The sequence below is a fragment of the Brachycentrus maculatus genome, unplaced genomic scaffold (genome assembly GCF_059751285.1).
Source record: "Brachycentrus maculatus isolate JH-2025_06_01 unplaced genomic scaffold, ASM5975128v1 h1tg000056l, whole genome shotgun sequence".
Taxonomy (NCBI): Eukaryota; Metazoa; Arthropoda; class Insecta; order Trichoptera; family Brachycentridae; genus Brachycentrus; species Brachycentrus maculatus.
Window position 1 is genome coordinate 1,031,309 of NW_028280810.1, and position 23,426 is coordinate 1,054,734.

General features: G+C 30.9%; 2 protein-coding genes across 4 annotated transcripts; both read left to right on the forward strand.

Moving 5' to 3' along the window:
* Nucleotides 1-676: 676 nt before the first annotated feature.
* Nucleotides 677-23,266, forward strand: LOC148311783 (uncharacterized). Of its 3 annotated transcripts, none has more exons than XM_088278369.1 (6): nucleotides 677-1,128; nucleotides 18,978-19,386; nucleotides 20,397-20,610; nucleotides 21,530-21,676; nucleotides 22,143-22,292; nucleotides 23,002-23,266. In XM_088278369.1, exons 2-6 carry the CDS (start codon nucleotides 18,984-18,986, stop codon nucleotides 23,123-23,125), a joined length of 1,038 nt encoding a protein of 345 aa, XP_088134495.1. In that variant the 5' UTR covers nucleotides 677-1,128; nucleotides 18,978-18,983; the 3' UTR covers nucleotides 23,126-23,266. The 3 variants fall into 3 exon arrangements, with proteins under 3 accessions (XP_088134495.1, XP_088134497.1, XP_088134496.1); XM_088278371.1 differs by having other exon boundaries at nucleotides 677-1,123; XM_088278370.1 differs by lacking the exon at nucleotides 677-1,128 and adding an exon at nucleotides 18,763-18,889.
* On the forward strand, nucleotides 16,717-18,746 carry LOC148311784 (uncharacterized). The gene has a single exon (XM_088278368.1). The coding sequence runs from the start codon at nucleotides 16,806-16,808 to the stop codon at nucleotides 18,705-18,707; it is 1,902 nt and encodes a 633-aa protein (XP_088134494.1). The 5' UTR covers nucleotides 16,717-16,805; the 3' UTR covers nucleotides 18,708-18,746.
* Nucleotides 23,267-23,426: the final 160 nt, after the last annotated feature.

Sequence of the window (23,426 nt, forward strand, 5' to 3'; positions counted from 1 at the left end):
AGAAACTCTTTTATTATTATGTGGGGTCCGAATCCTGGATTATTATCACACACATGAGAAACGCCTGAAAATATGATTTTAATTTTTATTATTCAAGCCTATAATTTGACCAGATAATTTATTTACAACTTGCTGTTACTGATCTGTTAAATTCCTTAATAAAATATCATTTTATTTTATTATTACTTCGAGTTAAAATGTAACTAATTGATAATGTATAACGTGCTGTTACTGATCTGTTAAATTCCTTAGTAAAATATCATTTTATTTTATTATTACTTCGAGTTAAAATGTAACTAATTGATTATGTATAACTTGGCGTTACTGATCTGTTAAATTCATAAATAATTTTTTATTTTATTTTATTATTATTGCGAGTTAAAATGTTACTAATTGATAAACGACGATTCCATAAAAGTCTCAAATGGTACTGTAAAAAAAAGAAATATGTACCTTTACATATATTTTTCTTGTTTCGGTTCGGAGACAACCCTAACGATTTTCACGAATGTTCGAAATTGAATTTAACGAGTATTACCGCGAGTTATACTCGTTAAATTGAATGACGTACGGTTGAGTATGTCACTAACATTCAGCATGAAGAGGAGGATACGACTAACCTAGTGGCCGCCGAGTGGAGCGCGGACGGACTCACTCCGCGGTATCCCAGTTCGACGCCCGGTCGCGCTCGCAATACAAGTACCTGCGCTACGCCGAGAGTGACAAAAATCACAATCGTCATTGCTCACATTGTCTACGATGATTTAGTCGCGATTTGACCGCGGATTACAAGCGCTGCGACCCACTAAGATGGCCGGGCATTTAATGTATGCATATTTATGTACATTTGTCACATTGTTATCGCTGTGAACTCGATTAGGGATAAGTTCTCGGATGATCTGCGACAGCGGTTTGTCTCCGAGTGTAAGCGATCGGAAGAAGACACCGGGCAGTCTTTCAGTTCCTCTATACCGGCACGCTGAAAACTTTACCGCACTCAATTTGTTGTATTTCATGTTTTAAGTGAAAATGTGAGAAAAACTTATTTTGTTGTTCAGGATTTCAGTGAAATTGTAATATTTTCAAGTGATCATTTCACAGGCTTCATAAAATTTAATAAAAAGTAAGGTAAGTTATTATACGACTTTTGATCAAAACATATCAAACTTTACGTAAATTCAATAAATTATTATCATCAATTTTTTTTTAAATACAGATATCTATTTTATTAAAAAAACTTTTCGTAATAATTGACATCATTTTATTAAAATATAACAAAAATCCTCTCATTGTTTCTCGTTATCAATTAACTTTTTAGTTAGATAATGTGAAACAATCGTATTTTAACGAAATAATATTAATTATGAAGAAACATTTAATGAGAGCAGATAGCTAATAAAATTTGAATTAAAGTAAGAAAAAATCTAAGTGATATACATACACATTTGTCGTTTGAAGAGATTAAGAAAACATGAATAATACATTAATACATAGAAGTAAAATTCGTTTGAAAAATAATAATACGACGAATTGATATAAATTTCTCAGAAAAACGGAATTTGATTCCTTACAAGCGGAAATCATTATGATAAAAGAGTGCTATACTCGTAATACCATAAATTCAAAAAATAAATTAAAAGGATTTTTTTTACGTAAAGTTATATTTTTTAAATACTTTTTTGCTTTTTGTTAATTTAATAATACTTTTTGTTAATTTTATTACTGTAATAAAGCTTTAATATTATTTCACTGGTTATTTTCAAGTTTTTAATGAATCAACCTTATCTTTTATTATTTTAAATTAAGTCTTCAAAATAATTTGAGTTACGAACTTCAAAGCAGGAGCAGTACGTTCTATAAGAGAGATAGCTCGTTAATTGAATACTATATTGTGAAGTGTTTGTATCATTGTATCCTGATTTATATTATTTATTAATTGGTGTTAAGTTTGTGGAATAATATGACGATTTAAATATAAAAACAAAACATTTTTACAAGATAACTCTTGAGTTTATTAATTTAAACACAACTAGTTTCGACAACATCTGGTTCTAGAAACTGGTCGTGATTACATTTACAAACTCAAAAATGGATGATTACCAGTACCTATAATAATTATGACCATAATTTATGTTATGAATTAAACACAATAAATTTTAATAAAATACTTTTTAAAAAAATAAAAGTTTCTCAACTTTATATGGAAGTCCGAGTATCTTATAACCTGGGATCGGGCTGGCTTTAGCGATCATTTTATACACTTGTGTATCGTTCACCACGCCATTATTTCAAGTTAACATACTTTAAAAAAAATGACATATCATCTGTAGAGTGAGTAATCCAGTGTCCGATATAATCAATACATAATATTAATATTGCTAAATAAAATACTTAATTGAAATTGTGTCGGGTTGTGGTCCCGTGGTTATTGTCGCGGACTCTTAAGTCAGAGTTTCTTGGTTCAAACCCACTCTAGCACAATTTGATACCTATTTCTAATAATGAGTCGTTTAGGCTCACAGAAATAGTATGAAATTGAAATATTTGTGTAAATAATAATAACACAAATATTTCTCTAAAAAAAAAGACTAATCGCCATTTTTGCATAGTTAAGTCAATAACACGTTCATTTTGTTTAGATTTTATCTTAAATAAAAGGTTTTATGTCGTACTTTTTAAAAAATAACATGGGTAGGATACAAACAAAGTTCATGACATCGCATCGTATTACTTTTGTCGGTAAACACAACAAGAGATTTTATAAAATCTGGTCACAGACCTATTCGTACATGCACACACCAGTAAATAGCATTTTACATGTCGCTCACTCCTTTCAAGAACGCCATGAATAAAAAAACTCGATTTTTCAGGAGAACGTTTTTAATGTTTAAAAATATAACACAATGTTTTAAAAATAAATATCAAGCCACTTATTGAACTTTTACTATGCAAAAGATCTTTTTAGGTAAAACCTGAAGGTTTTTTCTCTATTTGAAAAAAAATTAGTATATTAAAAAAAAATAATAATTAAACAATACGTTTTCTTCAAAATGCAAAAACAACATTTTCTGCCCTGTAGCGGGTAAATATTAAGTTAAAAATACGCTTCTTTTGCTGGGATATAGTACATTTTCTGGGCATTCCGAAAACAGGCACAACTCAAAATTAACGATTTTCAATTTATGACGTTCTTGAAAGGAGTGAGCGATGTATATGCTTTGGCTTTGAAGTTTCTAGATGTGCACATTGCACATGCACTTTGTTATTCTGCAGTGATAACATCTCGCCAGACACAGAACATCAAGCCAGCTAACTGAGATACGTGATTGTGTACAAAACTGATGTAAACGTTACATATTCATTAACTTAATTATTCGGTTATTTAATCGTATGTACTTTCGAATAATTTAAAGCATGCAATCTGATATAAATTGTAATAAAAATCTCATTGTTTTTTATTTGAAACTAACTGTACCTGATTACGCGTTGCTGTGGCTCAGTCTGGTTTAAAGGGAAAGAATAAAATAGGAAGCACACATTCTGATTTTTATAATTTCGCGATCCTTGTGAAGCAATGAAAATATTTTTATATTTAAAGCATTTTCTTTGTCACATTTCCTTTTTTTTACAAAAAAATTAGTAAATAACTTTTCGTAGTTTTTAATAATTGTGTGAATAGTAATATGGTAGTGATGTGTAATATTTTTTACATGCTGATGTAGTGATTGTCCTGACGAAGAGACGGATAAGTCTTGAAACTGGTAGACAATAATCTCGGTGAGTGATTAAACACTCACCGAGATTATTGTCTATTAGTTAAGATTATTAACATTTCTAAAAAAAATAAATTAAGAACCAACAATGCATTCAAATATATTGGTAATTTTAGGTGACTGTAACCTTAGTTTTGGGTGGGTTGCTGTTACAGATGTCGTTGCCAATGTCGTGAAAAAACTATTTAAAAAATCTCTCATCTGTTCGTATTTATTTATATTGAAAAAGAAAACATTTGTGCATTTAATTGCGTCAATATTTGAAAGAAATCAGTGAATTACTTTAGGGGATTTAAAATTGCGATATAAATTATACACTTCATTTTATTTACGCGATAAATTACTTAATAAAATTTTCTTACTTGTATTTGATACTGATTTTTAGGTTTAGTTTTTTGATCAAAAGTGGGAATATTAATTGCCACGGCTTAGTTAAGTCACATATACGTTAATAATAATACGAAATCGTTAAACATATCATCGTAATAAGAAATCCATCTCAGATGATTGTAAAACGTTCTTCTAATGATTTAAGGACTTTTAAAGGAGCTTTTATGAAACATTATGATTTTCTGATTTTTTGCAGACAGGAACGAAAAGACTAGGAAGTGATGCATGAACAATGTATCGTATTTTTTTGTTAATGTTTGCAAGATCCTAACCGGATTATTTTTCATACTGGGAGATATGAAAACATGAAGTGAAAACATGAAATGAACCCTTATTCGCACCCGATGGTGAATAGGGTACTGTATCATATAAACACAGTGTTATCTTGATCGTTTACATATGAAGGAAAGATTAGCCCAATCCAGGGTAACATTGAATCAATATTAGAGTGAAACATCACTTATATTTATTTGACCTTCTCCTGGGAATCGAACCCTAGACCTCGAGTACGGTAACCAAGCGAGCTGACCTACGGAGACTACGGAGGCGGACAACCTAACCTAACCTAACCGAATTATTTTTCATACTGGTAGATGCCTGAAAACACAAAATGGAAAAAAATATTTTGTTATTTTTATCTATATATTATGTTCAACGCTCGGGAGCTCGGCTGTCCAAATTTAAAACACAGTAAGGGACATTTTTTTGTAGTAGGTTTTTTTTGCATTTTTGGACTAAGTAGAGTCTACTTAGTCCATACTGTCCCTTACTGTGTTTTAAATTTGGACAGCCGAGCTATACAGGTGACCAATATTGGGCAGTTCGCGTGTAGTCGGTGTGGGTTTACCACCATAGTGGTAGTATTTCCTGGCCTCCTGGCCGACATACATGGATGAGCCAAAAACCGGAACCATCTTGGTTGATTCAACTTTTAAACCAGTATAATTGCTTCTATATAAGCCACGCCAAACTACTCGACTGGAATGCAGCGGGTTCAGGGTTAAACCCTCAATTGGCTTAAATATGACGTCAATTGCACTAAAGCCCAGAACGAGGGCCATACCTTTTCATAAATTATCGTTATGGTACTTTCTTTCTCTTGCCCGTGGATTACATGACAATGATTTTAATCAGGAATATTACAGTTATTTTTTACGTTTTTAGATAGGAGTTACATTTATTATTTATGCACAAGATTTAAGATGAAGTGTATTTTTGTTTCTTCTTAAAAGATGGTTTATTCTAATCTGTTTTGGGAACAGGTGGTATAATATTACTGTTATTAATACACGTATTTTTTAAACACGGTTTTGAGATAACACTAATTAACCCAGCTTCTCCGCAGGGGTAGACAGAGAGACTCTTCCACTTTTGATTTTAGAATACTTTTTTACACGTATTTATAAGTATTTTCACACGTCGCGTACCCGTCGTATAAATAAGGAGTTCAGTACACTGAAGATATATGAAGAAGCAGGTTTGGAAAGACAGAGATGTTTGGCGATCTATCCTCTCTGCCTACCGCTATGGAAAACCAGCGTGGCGGTTATCTAGTTAGTAAGTTAACATACTTATTAGTTCACACTTATATGTTCATTGTCAATAAAAGCGTAAAACGGTAAAAATAAGAATAATATTCTATGAATAGGAGACAGGTTCACAGAAAAAGTAAATAATAAAAACACAAATATTTCTCTTTAAAAAAATGTAAGTACGTAAAGTGAATTGCCCGATTTTTCATAAAACCATTTTTAATAATAATATGTCACATATTTTTAACGACACTGTAACGATACGTTAAAAATATAAAAATTGAGTAAAATGAAAAAATTCTGATATAGATATTGCGGGCTGAATATTTCTATAAATTAAAATATGAAATAATATGATTTATCTATTCACATCACTAACGACCAAATTAATGATGCCTATAAGAATATCTAACAGTAAGTATATTATGCGAAAATCTTTGCAACCATTCGTTTGTATTTATTATTTTGACAGCTATGACGTGATCCAATTTGGGAGAAACGTGAGTTTTTTTATGAATGGAGTCGAGTGCTTATTCAAGAGTTGCGATTGAAACGCAAGATTCAAGACGACTGTAGGATGGTTTAATGTACGTATATGTATGCAGTAATATGTACATTTAACCTGTTCGTAAATTTGCCTGTAGGCTCTGGTAAATCCAGGAAGCCTACTTAAATATTGCATGTGTTGATTGCAGTTTTAAATTGTACTGTTATTTACCACATGCCGCTTATCTTTATACATAAAATAAATAAATGAAGCAGACTTTAGAAGTCTGGGTATTTACATGACTCACGACCTGTCGTAGGCTGATTTGAGTAACACTTTATACACTGCACTACCCATGATTGACATTATACACTACTTGAACAATTCTTCTGTATGCGACATTTACGATTGAAATTAGTATTTTGCCAAACATTTTAGAAATAATAATATAACGTACATATTTTCTTGCGCATTCGTACAGACATCTTTATTAGAATTGATTTAACAAATACACATTTGGGTATTTATATTTTTTAATATTTTCATCCACATATGCCTCATGCTATTACTTTATACACGTTTGAAAATTGAAAATGATGGTTTCAAGTGTGGCGAATCTCTGAGCTAGTTTTGAAAAAAAAAACTCATCTCAATCATAGATGGTGCCGAGAATTAGAATGGGGAAGAGGGTGTCAATTGAAATATAAATAAAACTTAAATTTGTGTAGTGTGATTTTTAATTTTATATATAATGGTAAATGCTACACGTGTTTAATAAAAGTGATCGCATAAACCAGCTTATTACAGGCCGTAAGCCTAATTTTTTTAATACAAATACAGACGTGTGGCTTCTATTTTCTTTTTTTTCCCTTAATCAGATTGAGCCACAGCAACATGTGACCGGGTACAGCTAGTTTCACAATAAAAAATATGGTTTATCCACGAAAGAATCTATTGGTATATTTTTAATGGAATAAAATTCAGACTTGTTAAAAACTATAACAAGTCTGAATTTGATTCCATTTATATATTTTATTTATATATTTTTTATAACGCACTTAGAGTGTTAGAAATGAAGACTCTAAGAGGCATATCTGGCAAGAGTCTACGAGACAGAATAAGAAACAACAGGATAAGGGAAATATGCGAAATCGATGATGTCGTTAGGTGGGGAAGGCAACGAAGGAGACAATGGTATGCGCATGTGAAGAGAATGGAACTATCCAGACTCCCCCACATTGACTCTACGGCCAACCCCAAGATGATCCTAGGCAGACCACCAAAGATATAGATCGATAGCTGAGAATCGACATCGCAGGAGGCTAATCCCTCTTAAAAACAGGCCACAAGGGCTACACCAAGCAAAAGAAGAAAAAGAAGATATATTTTTTATACAACCTGTTCGTCAAGTTTAGTATCAACTTCCCATTACTGGAATTAATGGTCGATAGTTCAATCATAACTGGAAATAATATTGGCACAGATGCAAAACATTACATTGAGATACAAGACTTCATAAAAAATGCAAAAAAAAAATCAATGGGATCCGCCTATATATTTGGGAATTCATATATGCAAACTTTTTGCTAGAGTTCAATTATATTCGCGAATCTGGAACGTAACGTTTTACTGTTGTAATTGTTTAATGAGTTTTTAACCGTAGTACTATTCAGAGTCATTGAAGATTAATGATAGACCTGTTAGGTACCTACCTACTAGTACCTACCCGAGATTACGATATAGTTTATACACAAATTACCCCGGAAAAAAATATGTAACGTTGGGATATTACCCAGCATTAGTGTAATAGCTTATTATCTATACAATGGGTTGGTTTGTTTATAAAACTGCTTTTACTAATTATAAAATAACGGTGAGTTTTGAGAAAAAATGTTACATGTTATATTTTTCTGTCTAACACTGGGTTTTCACTCAACGGATGATAAATCATAATGTATGTATATTCAGAGGTTTTATTTCCATGTAAGGCGGTGGCTCCTTTTTTCTCGGATTTTTTAAATATCAATAAGACGAAACAATGTTTGTGCTTACGTAATTACAATCTGTATTTATAAAGTCAAAATGATAAAATATGTTATTTTATTGAATATTTAAATGATATTTGAATATTTTTTAGTGAGTTTCGGGACCTTTCCCGAGAGTTTATAAGTGAGTTCCGGGATCTTTTTTGTTTAAAAAAATCCCGGTGTATATTATAAGTATATCAACAAAGATGAATGTTACAAAAGTTTCCTTGTATACGGTGATATTACGGGCTATGGATATCCCTAATAAAAAAATCGCTACTTTATTTTCATTGAACCCAGGTTACATTAGACCTAATTAATTTTTTAGCGTAAAATACCATTTTCTTTTAATTTATGTTTAACTTAGTGAATACCACTATTTCTTAAAATCTACAGTGACACGTGTTTCAATGCATTCCGTATCATTTTCAATCACCGTATTGCGGAATGCATCGGAACACGTGTCACAGTAGATTTTAAGAAATAGTGGTATTTACTAAGTAAAACATTAATTAAAAATGGATACATTTTACCACAAAGTGACTGCCGAATCAATTAATGAAATTACCCTTTTTTATTGAAAAATAAATTTTTTCTTCGAAATAAATATACGCTTTTGAAAAGACTTGTGTAGTTGTGACTTATTGTATATCGGACCTTAGGAGGATATCGATAGCCCGCGACATAATTTTCTTTAAACCCAGGTAAAATTTGACGTGATTGTTTTTTCTTTTTTTAAAACGCCGTTTTTCGTATTGAAAAAGTTAGCTTTTCTGCGAAATATATGGTTTCGAAAAGAAAATAGTTATTGAAAGGTAAGTAAGGAGTTAAAAAAATACAAAAAAAAAAAATTCAACATATATTCTAAAAGACGAAAAAATCCAATATAAGTACATTCTAAAATAAAATTGAGCGTGAACAAACGTCTAACCCTCAGCGCTCAGTGTTTTGAACGCTTGAGATCTAGACCTTAAGGTACAACCTAAAGGAGACTTGAACTAGCCCGAGTTGTATAACCTACAATGTGATAGTGAGATTCACTCTTAACAGTTGACGCCTGAAACTGAAAATGGTCGACATCTTATAGGAAAAGTGAGACAGTAAACAATGGCGAGGAAAGTAAGTCAATAAATTCGCGCGTGCTACCACATGAATACACGAGCATAATACATTATTATGTTTTCATAGGGAAGTGGGCAACTCATTGTACCGCGCATATTTCGGTGTATCAACCGGCTATTCATTGTGTTCTGAATTACAATTAGTGCAACCCGTTTCCATTCTCGAGAATACATTAGTGCTTGTTCACATTACCGATTACCCATTACCATAGCCCACCGCGAGCGAGAAACAAACCGTTTGTTAAAACCACTCAAATCCATTGGTGCTGAAAACAAATTTACATGATCCGAAAAATACTTAATATACAAAATACATAGTACGCTGTAAAAATTCAAATGAATATTCGAAGAAAAAAATCGTTTCGATTGTTTTAGGATTCACGTTGGATTTACTTTAAAAACAGTACGATCTATTATTGACAAACGTAATGATTTCGTATAGCACTTGTTTTTATTTTATTTAAAAAAGAGAAATATGTGTTTTTATTATTTTCACAAATATTTCAATTTCATACTATTTCTGTGAGCCTAAACGGATAATTATTTAACATTTTGCGAAATTGGGATATAATTTAAAATTTTTACATAATTTTGTTTATTTTTATGAAATAAAATAAATAAATTTAACATTTTTTAAAAGCAAAAGCAAGCAAAGCACTTTCACTTTCCAGTTTAAAAAAAGTAAAGAGTTATTGAAAGGTAATGAGTTTAAATAATATACGAGTATATTCTAAAAAACAATATCCAATATAATTATTTTAAAAAAAAATCTGGCGTGAAGGGACTACATAGTTAACTCTCCGGCGGTCGGTCGCTGATTGAATTGTGTGTTTGCGAGTATGGCTTTCACAAAAGGATATCAGGATCACGACTCACGATGATGTTTGACTTACTAATGGACATTTCAACCATACCGATGTCTAAGGACGATTTTATTACTCCTTTATGAGTTAGTCCTAGAAGACTAAGACCAACAAGTAGTCACTCACTGTAAATATCTAAAAGTGTTCTGATAACCCACATTTTGTTATGAATAAGTGCTAAACTAAACTATCACATACAGATATATCGATACGTGATCGTCAAAGCTATGTATGTCTAAAGGCATTGAATTTTTTAACAAAATATTAATTTCTTTACTTAGCTTTTATTACACTAATATAAACTATTATTAACAATTAATTTACATCAAATATATTTTTACATTTTTTTACAGTAAGCAAAACATTTGTTTTTAAATTCTTTTAGACTCTTTTCATTCTTTTTACATTCAGGCATCTCATCATACATTTTAAAACCCTTATACATTAAACAGTTTAATGCATTTTAGAGGATAAATTTGACTGACATACTCATGTTTAATATTTGGTACAACCGAAAAATAATATAATATCTTGTGGATATGTTTATAAAAGTTTATAAAATAGCTTAAAGTTATGTATTTAAAAAATATCACAAATGCTGAATAAGTAAGATGGAAATACTGTTTATCTCACATATTAAACAATATTCATTCAGCATGTGGATTACTGCTCCACAGTTTTATTTTTAGCCAATGAATGAAATTTAAATAAACTAGAAATCCTTTAAAATAAAGCTATGAGAATATTGCTTCAAAATAGATATAAGAATGTAGAAAAAAAGGAGAGAAGATCTCAATTGGTTACCTATAAAGAAGATACTAATATATGCTTATTTATATGTATATTTTTTTAACGATAAAATGCCTAAATGTTTTAAGAGAAAAATAGTTGAATAAATAGAAATCTATGGTTGGATTTAGAAATTCTTCGTCATCTATGTTGAGATGTTATAAAAATGTAAAATAACGCCTTAGTGTAGAATCCAGATTTGGGATACAGATTTATGGAAACAGATTTTTGGATACACTCAAAATGCAGTATAATTATTTTTTGAAATTATGATACCGTATTTGTATGATACTTGTATTGAAAATGGATTTTTAAGATTATTAAGGTATTTAAACAGATCTTAAGTTACGATTATCTGCTGTAGAAGCTTTCATTTGAATATTGATGAAAATGCAAATTAAAATATTTATGTATGGGCTATATTCATTATTGTCATTCTACCGATACGCGAGTCCGGGCAGAATAATATGAAAAGGACGGTGTAGGATTGTATTGTATTGGGCGACCTGGAAAGCGAATTAGCGTAATAATAAATGATATATTCATATAACATACTTAATATGATATATACAGTAGCTTTATATATGCCATAATGAATATGCATACAATGTACGTTGAAGAAAGGGTATATTTAGCATTAAATAGATATACTGCGTTTAAATACATGAACGTATAACTCATATAAAATTTACATATTTCCTTACTATTTCATTTTCTTCTTTTTGATTTTTTGTTTTCTGTTAAAATCAAGTATTGGTTGTTTATATTAACACTTTTAATCTAATTTGATTTCTGATAATTTCTATTGTATTCTTGCCAGTGCCCTTTACTATAACCTAAAATATAATGTATACCCACACACAGGCCATGCCTTTGTGGGATCTTGTTTTGTATTTATATTATATATATTTTTGTACTTAATATTATTATTAATATTTTATTGTGAAATGCAAAAGACTTTTAAAAAAAAACTATGAACTAATCTATAATCTTGAATTCTTATATTAAAAGCATCTCACCGCATTCCCAGATTTGATACAGAAGCATCTAGGCTTCCCGACAGACCTCTTGCAAAGCAATTTTGTTTTGTTTTATGAACTATGTTGCGAAATTTATAGAAATGTGAAATAAAATTGTATCCCGATTTTACTGTGAATTTACATTTAAAAGCTTTCAATATCCCTGTCACTGCCAATCTAAATAAATACAAGTTTGTAAAACCACCACCAAATTTTCTAGAAGTACCTCGTTGTAGGCAGTGAAAGGGATTAGTAGTTAGTTTGTTCAATTAGTCTGCTAGATCCGATTCCGACCTGACGTTAGCCGGTACACAGACGCCTTCACAAACCCGACCAGCACAGCAGACAGCAAAAATATGAAATAGAACTATAGAAAAATATTTAATAAATTTTACAGGTCAGTCACATCTAATTGTCGTTCCGTAGAACCACAACTGAATCTTAATGATCCATTCATACATATTGATTGAGTGAACGGATCCCAATTTTCAGTAAATCTTGTTCACAGATGTACAGGTTCATTAATGATTGGTCTGAAAAAAGTATGTTGACGCGACCTTACTTTTCTATCGTGAAATTTTTCTAACGTGAAAGCAAAATTTCTTGATGACCTTTTTGCAACAAATATTCTACGTCTCGCCTACTGACAATTTCGATGATATACCTAAAAAAGTGGATTTTTTTTAATATATTTTTTTTTAATGTGATGTTTTTATTCGATCTATTTTATTTTTTTAATGATTACTGGAGGGTTAAGTGATCACTTTATCATTGTGCAACACTCACCATTCTACTTATGATTGACAACCACATTTCGAATTTCAATGCTTACATTTTGGAATGATGTATTTATGCTTCAGTTGAAAAGATTTACTGTTTTTTTATTTTTTTTAAAATATATATTTATTTTAAATGTGTTCACAAAAAATATTAAAATGTAATTAATTTACTCGACATTTCTACTTTTAACATATAGTAACACTATTCCTCTCCAAAAAGAGACTAAGCTCTTGTGCTTGGAGAGGGACTCACAGTAAATGTTTATTGTTTATATATGTACTCTATTTATTTTTTAATGATTACTTAAAGGGTTAAGAAAGAAGCTAGTTACTTCTAAACAAATCGAGATTATAATTAAATTATAATACGATACATCGTGATTTTAAACGTTCAAAGTTATTTTAGTATGAAAGCTATAAAATATTGTTTTTTTTTAAATGTATTTATTAAGCCTCCACTCGTTTACGAGTTATTTTATTTGAATTTTTTTTTATTTATTAATTTTTTTATTATGAGATACATTTTTTTTTACATTTTATTAATTAAACGTATAACGGCTCTTTAGGCATAGCCTGTGTTGAGTCGAAATACTTACATGTTAATACAATAAAGATTTTTTTTTAATTAGTAGATTTTATACATTACATACAGTAGATACAATAACAATTTACAGTAGAAAGGTTTTACAATAAAATAATTACAAATGTTAAGCCTGGACTCAAATTAATTCTCTTTCCACCTTGTCCCTACCAACGAGAAGCCACCATCGACGGACACTGTTCTTAAAAATTGTTTTGGTTAGAAGAATAATATTTCGTACATAAAGAAGTGGGTACACAGAAACACAATACATACGTAGAGATGTGCGTTTCACTGCACTCCAAAGAGTACAAGGTACTAAAAACATTCCGGTTTTTTTGTATAATTTTTCAATAAACGCCAAGTAAAGAAAACAATACAAGTAGGATGCTACGTGCTTGGAAAAATCTTTAACTAAATGTATTTTTGGCGATGCAGGAAGCAATTCTACAAATAATCGTTACAGTGTAGTGAATTCTGCTTTCATGAAGTATTTACATTTTTTCTATAACACTACTGCACTATTTCATATACATAATGCATTGAGTTTGATGATTAATTACGGGCTAAATGGTGAACGTTATACAAGTGTATAAAGTGATTATACACTTAAGCCAGCCAAATGCCAGGTCATAAATTCTGGAATGTTCAGACTTCCATCTTAATTCGCATAAAAAAACAATAGATTCTTAATTTAATTTAAGACGCATATAAAACATAACTTAATATATAATTCGTAGGGTGAATAATCCAGAATCAGATAAAGTATAAAATTACTGATAAAAGAATTGTACATTGGCGTAAATATTGCTATTATCTAAATATTATCTTCTGAACAACCAAAATATATAGTAACTGTTTTTATATTTACAACATTTTGAGTGTGTCCAAATACTTGTTCACAAAATCTGGATAATCTCCAATTACAGGAGTTATTTTCATATAATTTTTTGACATCTCATCAAAGGTGAAGAAGAATACGGAAGTCTGGGCATTTACGGAGCCGACGACCGTTATAGGCTGGTTTAAGTGATCACTTTACACACGTGTAACATTCACCAATTCTACCCATTATTGACAACGACGGTTGTCAGCCCCGTAAATGCCCAGACTTCCGTATTCTTCTTCATCTTTGATGAGATGTCAAAAAATAATATGTTTTTATATTATTCGTGTTACATCATGTATGGTTGAAAAATAATAAAATTAATTGATAATCATATTTATATGCAAACCAGAAGGACAAGTGTAATTTCCAATTTAAAAGTGTAATTTGAATTTTCAAGAATTTATGTATTCACGGCAAAACTATTTTTTTTACAATCAAATAAACATTTCTAAAAAATATATAAAACATATTATGAATAATAAGAACATGTATAATTTACATTATAAATACAAAATCAAGATTTTACATAAGATTAGAAAAACAGAAAAATAGTTCATAAAAATGATAAACGATAGTAAAATATAATAAAATTGAAAAACAAAGATTTACAACAAAAAAACACAGAATAATAGATAGTAAAATTGAGAAACATGAGCGTCCAAAGTTTATAGAGTAATTAATTAATTAATAATTGAATATCCTTATTGTTAAATAAAATGTACAAATAATTTTGATGACAGCTGTTTCGCCTTTAAGAGTGCCAAAAAACACTTCGTGTAAATGTAAATGCAAAAATTGTTTAAAACAGTCAATGATTTTGGGTTTCTCTGTTGTGTTATATGTACAAACATATAGAGAATATTTGTAACATTTCACGTTCTATCCCTGAAGGCTTAAACAGTGAAAAACTAGTCACAAAAAAGGAAATTGAGAAAATATTTAGTTTCGACAGCGAAAAAATTATCAAGATATTTACAGGTACTTCAACACAGATAAAGCACTTTTTTAAAAAATTATACGGGGAGATTATAGAACTTTGGAGTAATTTTTACTGATGGCGACGAGAATTCCTGAGTATTTAAAGTTTAAACGGAATACTTATTGAAGTTTTACTAGGTAAATACCATTATTTCTTAAAACCTAATGTGACACGTGTTTCGATGCATTCCGCATCATTTTCAAACAGTTGAGAGTTGTGTCATTGGGACGTTGAAGGTTGAAAATGGAGTAGGAGCTGTTTCTTATTTTTGTTAAATAATTATTTTTTTATCAGTGGAAACATAGACAATAGGCTTAAGTCATTGTCATATTGTAAATTATTTATATTTTTATGAAATTCTTTTGTTTCAACATGTTGCAGTTTATGACTTTTTGTTTTATTAATTTTTACGATTTCTACGATATTGTGGTTGTATTTGTGATCATTATCTAAATAAATAGTTAGCGATTAATGAATAATTATTAGTTTTACACATGATTCACGTTCCCTGATCCTAAACAGAATGTATTTAATGTGTGTACTATTTCTATTATAAGGTTAATAAACCATCCACCGGTACATATAACGATAAATATACATATACATATAGATAGTAAACAATTATTATTCAAGATTGTGACCACGATATGTCGAATAGTAAAACGATACAATGTGTGCATAAATCAATCATAGACCAGAAACATTCATTATCACCATCGATGCAGATACGGTTAATCGATCTAGGACGATGACATTAAAAATAAATGCAGCGCTAAACAATTCTGTCATTTGCATCGGAAGTGCGTTGGGTGATTATCAAATCAATGCACTAGATGGCAAGAGAAATTAATTAGATATATGATATTCAAGCCAGGATGGTAGAATTTAACTTTATTTACCCATTAAAGTAGTAAAATTATAAATTACTTCATTTTAAAGTACTGGTATATGGGAGCAAAACGTGGACTATCGGGCAGGTAGGACGAGCCTCATACACATTCATAACATAACAAATTATCATTGTTTAATTATTTGCACAAATCATGAAAAAATACAAACATTTCAGCCAGTTAAGGATATTTTGATTTTATTTTATTAACACCGTTATGCAGGAGTTTTTTTTTCATGCAACGCCGTGGAACGACGTTCCGGCATCTTTTTTCACAGATATATATTTTTAATTTTTTTTTAAAACAATTAGTCGAAACAATGTTTGCGCTTACGTTAGTACAATCTATATTTATATAATTCGTCAAAATGATAAAATATGGTATTGTAATGAATATTTGAAAATATATTTTTTTTTAATAAAAAGCTTGACACGAAGTAAGTTCCGGGACCTTTTATGATTAAAAAAAAGCCCCGCTGTAATATTAAACATTAATTAGAAAATCAAATTTAATTTAAACGGGTAGGTCATATAAAAATTATAAAAGGTATTTCTTTACAGTGTAAATGATCAAATATGGAATATATTTTAAATTGCTTTTTAGTTGAAACGTCAAAACAACATTTGGACATTTTACATTTTATACAATTAACGCGTCATTTTTCGTAATAAGGGAAATATTTCACCAATGGATACTGAAGAATCTCAACGACAAGAGGCTAAGAAACTTATTGCTTTAGTGGAACGGAATACAGGCACCACTATTGGTTGTTTAAGAAATTCAGCGGACGTTTATGAGAAAATTAATAAGTACGTCAAAGAAAAAGATATCAAAATTAAATCTATCGAAGAGAACAAAAAAGTCATTGTGAGTAAGATTTTGAAAGAAAAAGATGACGCAGAGAAGCACACAAAAATTGTAAAGCGCACTTCACACAAGCTTTTTTCAAAAAAGAAGAAGAAATCGCTATTGACCTTAACTAGCGAATCTAGCGCACCTATTGAAGGTGAAGAGTCTATCCAGGTAACACAATCGACAAGTGACTTGAACCCGATAGATGAGCAACAAGAAGTCGAACATGACGTCAAATCTAAAAGAAGAAGTAGTAACAAATTGCGTAGAAAGAGTAGAAAGTCTTTACAAAAGTCTAAAAGTGACATGGAAGTCAAAAAGAAAACTAAAAGAATAAAAAAGGGCACAGAATCAAGTGATATAGGACAATCGCTTGATCAGTGCAGTAATCCGACTCAAGAACAACACGACTTATTGAAATACGATATCATAAAGCAAGGTCTAGAATCTTCGTACTGTTTGAGAGATTGGCGAGATATTTTCTGTTCTAAACCAGAAAATCTGAACTTCTACGACTTCATAAATGGAAATACATATAAAAAACAAATCAAGTTGACGAATAAGTCCGTCAAAATAGTGTCCTGCCGATTTCATTCGGTATTCATTCCTGATTGCTTGCATATGGATTCAAACACAATTACTATAGATTTAAAGAATGAAGTTAAACTATATCCTGGACTATCGTTTCAATTCAACATAACATTTTCGCCGAAAAGGATAGAAAACGATTTTAAAGTAGAATTAATATTTGTAGCGAACATTAATAATTACATGGCATTTATACCTATTCCGGTTCATGGTATACTTACCGATTCGGTGATAGAAGTAAATCCATCCACCGTAGATTTTGGATTGAAGCCAGTTTGGACAGTGCACGACAAAACGAAAAAGTACAGGAAAGAAATAATTATAACATGCACAGGAAGAAGACCTATTGAAATGTTTGTTACCGATCATGTCGATGACTACCGCAATCGCCCTAAAACTTCAAGTAAATCTGAAAATTCAGTTATTTCTCGCAAGACACTGCAATCAAAATCCACAATAAAAAATGGATCGGAGAGTGATATTTGTATCTCTGAAACTGATTCTAATATACACGAGCAAATGTCTGAAACTGCTCAAAACGTATCGACAATTTTCGAAACCTGTGTCCAATTGGCAACCGATCCTTTTTACATTGAAAATCGTCACGTCATTCTACAACCAAACGTTCCCAACAAGCTTTACGTCTGGTTTAAAAATGCCAAAAACCTCGGTTTTCACCAGACTCAATTTAATTTAGAATTTTACCAGTATAGTAACAAAGCAACCGACCAAAAGTCTCTGAAATTCTTCGCAAGAAAAAAATTAACGCTGTTTTCAGAAACGTACGATATGCCTTTAGTTATAACCCCGACAACGTTAGATCTGACAATGGCCAGAAGAAAACACGGATCAATTTACAATTCTTTTTCCATATACAACGAGCATAAGAATTTATCAGCCTATGTTGAAATAGTCGAGCCGAATCTTGAAAATCATTTCATGAAGATAACCCCAGAAAAGTTATTCATTCAGCCGTTGAAGCTACAAAAATTCAAAATCATATACACAACAAAGCATAAATCTGAAGAAAACATACTCAATGATTCTGTTGTAAACATAAGTGTCACTATTCAAGCTCGCATAAAAAATGAAAAATACAGTAATGCTCCACCTCGAAACATTCAAATATACGCTCCTTGTATTTTATAATAGCAAAATAAAGCAACGAATCTGTCAATAAACTGAAATGCTGCAAACTGATTAAAAAAAATCATCCATTGTTTATTTTTATTTTGATATTTTTATTTATTGATAGAATAATAAACTATTTTCTTTCGAATTTTATGTAATATGTAGATACAATTTTCATTCAGTAAAAATCAAATCTAAGGGTAAGATTTTTGTATTTTAAAATACTGATGTTTGTATATAACAAGACTATTAAACAGTTACAATACTATGTTGTTATCTTTGTTATAGGTGTAAATGATGGAGTTGAGAAATTTAACGGTTTTCTTACTCTTAGTAATTGGTGTAAATCCGAGTGATTTCAAGTCATCACAAACAGACAAAAGATCCAAGATAAGCGAAGTTACAAACACCATCTCCCAATCATCTGATGATACAAGTAGAGCAACGAGGGAAGATGTAAGCTCCAACATTATAGAAGGTTTGGATGAAATTGAAGATGGTAGAGTGAAATACAAAGAGGAGAGTTCAGATATTCCACATTCACGACAGAAACGTTTGCTTTGGATAACTAACGACGGACGACTTGCACTGCCTCCTGGAACATCAATGATCATATCTCCAACGCTGTCCATGCCATTTGTGAGACATCCTCCTGAAGGGTTCTTCTCAAATTTGACTATAAGTGTCCCATTGACCGGTAAGAATTTTATTTTCATTAATAAGGAGTAATTGTAATATGTTTTAAGATGAATGAATTTATATTACAGTAAAACCTCGTTATAACGGAATAATATGGGGGAGGGGTGTCCGTTAAAGCCGAAGACGTTATATAAAAATAGGTTTAAAATAAATCAAAAACTTTTTTTTAAAATATGACCACTGTATTTAGATAAAAATAAACAGTACCAAACAGGAGTGGAATTCTATTTATTGGCTTGGGACACCCGTCGTGAGGTGACGTCTTAGTCGTTGAATTGAATAAAAGTTTCGTAAACTAAGGCTGGAATGTATTGCTTTTTATTAATAAGCGCGTCAATGTATATATTTATTTGCTGTACACGAAATTTATATAAATAAATAGTTAAAATACACGCCTTTGAGGTAATATTTTACAAAAATGCCGCTGATCAAATTATTCAAAATAATTATTATTAATTATGATTTTATTTGTATTAATTTTCAGAAATGGTCAAAATAATTCACAAATTAGAATTAACCTGTTGAGTATTTTACAAATATTTATTTTTGTTTTCGTTTGATTTTAATTTCATAATATTAATTTTGTAGGTACAATGAGTTTTTCCGGGTATGGCATTTTCATCAACATATCATAATTATTGTGTGTGTGTGTGTGTCTTGGGCACTAACGTTAACTTAAGTTGTTATTTTATTATGTTTATTTAATATTACTCTAGACTGGTACTGAAGTGTAGGACTGATTGACTGATTGTAGGACCTTGCCTTCATATAATAAACATTAATTTGATGCAGTGCCCTATGCACTATTGGGCGCGGATAAGGGTCAGTGGTAGTAATAGTTGTGGTGGTATTGTACCATGTCGTTAAATAAACTAGTAAAATAAAAACGCGAAAAATAATAGTTCTATGTGTGTGTTTTCAGTACGTAGCAAACGTTTTCGTAGTGTTCTGCTTATTTATTTATTCATTTGAATTTCGCACAAATTTATGTTTGTTTTTGATTTTCAGTCGACTTCGACAAGCTCGGATTGACGGACAACGAGAATCCCTACGGGGACTTGCCGCCGATATTTTCCCGATCTATGGGCAAGGCGGCCGGAGGATTCGTGGCTGACTTTGTGGGCAAGTACCTGGACAGGCGGAGGGGGAAGAGAAGCGCGGGGGAAGACGTCCCGTCTCACGTCCGAGAAACAATAATGAGCTTTCTCCACGGAGGCGAGAGGTAAGGAACAATTTGTACAATATGGTTGATGAATAACCAAACTATGCTAACAAGATCGAACGGCCAGTATTCAAACTATGCACTACACTTAGACAATGTTCAAAGTCAATAGCAGGCAATGTTCAAACTATGTAAAAGAGATCGAACGCCGTTATACCGATTAGTTCACTACAATTGATTTAATGGTAGGCACTTACTTTAAACTCGCTTTTGTAAAAATTACCAGCATTCAACCAGGTACTTACGTACTTAGTAGGTACTTACTTTGTCTGTTTCTTGCTCATTGATCAATCTCCATTTCCTTTTCCATATGACAGTGATGACAATCTACGATATTGTCTGAATCCATAGTGTAGTGGTTGGTTGCTATGTTAGAGGTTCCGAGTTCGATTCTCAGTAAGAATAGACATAAATATAAATAGATATAAGTGATTTTTCACTCTAATATTGATTTAATATTACCATTGACTGATAATATTGCTTTTATGTAATTAACCCTTTCCACTCTGGCCATTTTTTCTCATAACTGATCAGCTACTCTGATCAAAAAAATGCGACGTTTTTCTACCATTAAAATAAATATTTTGGTTCCCTAATTTTGGGACACTCTGTCTGGCAATTCGTATGAACACGTTAATTAAGATTAACTGTATTTATCTGAAATATTTTTTGGTAGAATATACTTGGGTGATAGAGAAATCAGTGATTAAAGTTATACCTGCGCCGGGCCAAACGTTGTGGCCCACGGAGCTGCCGACTAGAATCATACGGGCCAGAATGTCTGGCCTACAGAGTGGTAAGAGTTAAAGATCCAAATAACAGTTCTTCGGAATGATGCGACCTGCTTTATGGATTATACATTTTATTGTATGTAATATCTATCAATTAAATATTTTGTATTTATTTATATTTTTCATAGAGCTCTTCTCTTTGGTGCCGTTGAAGATCTGCTAACGAATTTCGGTTTGGAGGGAAAACCATGTTTATTAAGGGCGATATGCGAGGTACACGCACACCCCCTTACAAACTTTGGGCTACTAGGAGAAATGGTCAAATTATTTTTTTCGTAAGTTCATTTATACAAGTCTATATTTTTAAATTTTTATACATGTGATAGTGATAATATAATGCACTACAAAAGTGATCTTTTTTTTTGACAAATCAATTTTATGATATCAATTATCCATAACTGTGTTTAAAATTGTTTAAATTACGTTGTTAGATATTCCTAATGGGTAACTGTTTCTTTCTCAGTTGCCTTATTGGGATGATGTTCGTTACTTATTCTCGGTTTATATTTATTTATCAATGTCGAATACTCAAATGTATCAGGAGCTAATAATACCCAATACACTTCCAAATTAGACATAATATGCACTAATTAGAGTTGAATAATCGAATCCGAAAACGATTTCATTAACAACTTTTTGTGGCAAAGTGGTTATGCAAATAGGTTTTTGGTTCGGTTTTGACAATTGACAGTAGGTTTCCCGCTCTGTAAACGTCATAAAGCTTTGATTTTCCTCCGCTAGAGCGAGCAAGTCTCCGTACAGCGCCCTCCTGCGAGAATACGTGGAAGCGGAAAAGGCGGGAAATGGCGACGCGGAGGGACCGGGCGAGTGTTGGCCCTACTTCAAAGCATGTCCCAAGTCTCTCTTCCTGCCCCGGAAAAACAAATACGCGTAAGTCATAAAAATATTTTTGATACACGAAATAGTTTTATGATTTAACAAATAATCGACACTATTCTTTATGGAAACTGTGAAAAAGTAAGGGGAACAGAAATTGAAAATGACAATTGAAAGTATGATGAACATTTCGAGATGCCATAGATGGTGACGTCATTATTCGTTTCAACCGCAAGATACAAAATTAAAAAAAAAACTTGGGACCCCTGTTACTGCTTGTTTACGTACCCTGTTGACAATTTTCGTACTACAAGCGGGGAACTAAAACCTGTGGCAATTTTTACGCTCTAGATTTACTGACATTGCATTCATCTTTTCAAAACCATGCATATGCGTACCGATGCAATATGTTGCCAACTAATAAAAACGCTTTATTTCAGTAAGCGAACTATGCACATGAAAATTATGAGTGTAATCATTTATGACTTGGATTTTTACGAACACAAAAAAATATTTTTATGTTAAGGGAATGTAAAATCCGATATTCCTTCCGATTGAAAAAAATCCCCGTTACTTAAAAAAAAATATATCTAAACTGTCAATATTGTGATCGCAAATCAGAAAATGCAATACATTAAAACAATTACTTTTAAACAAGTTGATTTCCAGATTTCATTTTTTTTAATATGATATACGAGGAAAAAATTAAACAATGACGATATTCACAACAATTGTTGACATTTTGTCATTTTAATTTCAACAGGAAAGATGCAGAAAAAGAACACGAAGAAGATGAATACAGCGAACACGAGTATACAGAAACGACTAAATTAACAATGAATGGAAAATTCAACGACTTGAATGAAATCGATTTACAACCAATGTAGAAAAATCGACACAATCTAATAAACAAAATTATTATGTTACATAAATTAATATACCATGAAAATTATTCGGTTTATTTCAATTTCATGTGTGTAGATATACAAACATATATAAAAACTTAACTTTAAGAAGTTGATATTTATATAAACTATAAATATATATATATATATATATATATATATATATATATATATATATATATATATATATATATATATATATATATATATATATATATATATATATATATATATATATATATATATATATATATATATATATATAAATATATATATATATATA

What these genes read in the sequence shown, in the direction of transcription:
- LOC148311784 (XM_088278368.1), top strand. Translation starts at nt 16,806, where the DNA reads ATGGATACTGAAGAATCTCAACGACAAGAGGCTAAGAAACTTATTGCT.
- LOC148311783 (XM_088278369.1), top strand. Translation starts at nt 18,984, where the DNA reads ATGATGGAGTTGAGAAATTTAACGGTTTTCTTACTCTTAGTAATTGGT. An exon ending in TTTCTCCACGGAGGCGAGAG is followed by an intron (nt 20,611 to 21,529) that starts GTAAGGAACAAT and finishes TATTTTTCATAG; the next exon opens with AGCTCTTCTCTTTGGTGCCG. An exon ending in ATGGTCAAATTATTTTTTTC is followed by an intron (nt 21,677 to 22,142) that starts GTAAGTTCATTT and finishes TTCCTCCGCTAG; the next exon opens with AGCGAGCAAGTCTCCGTACA.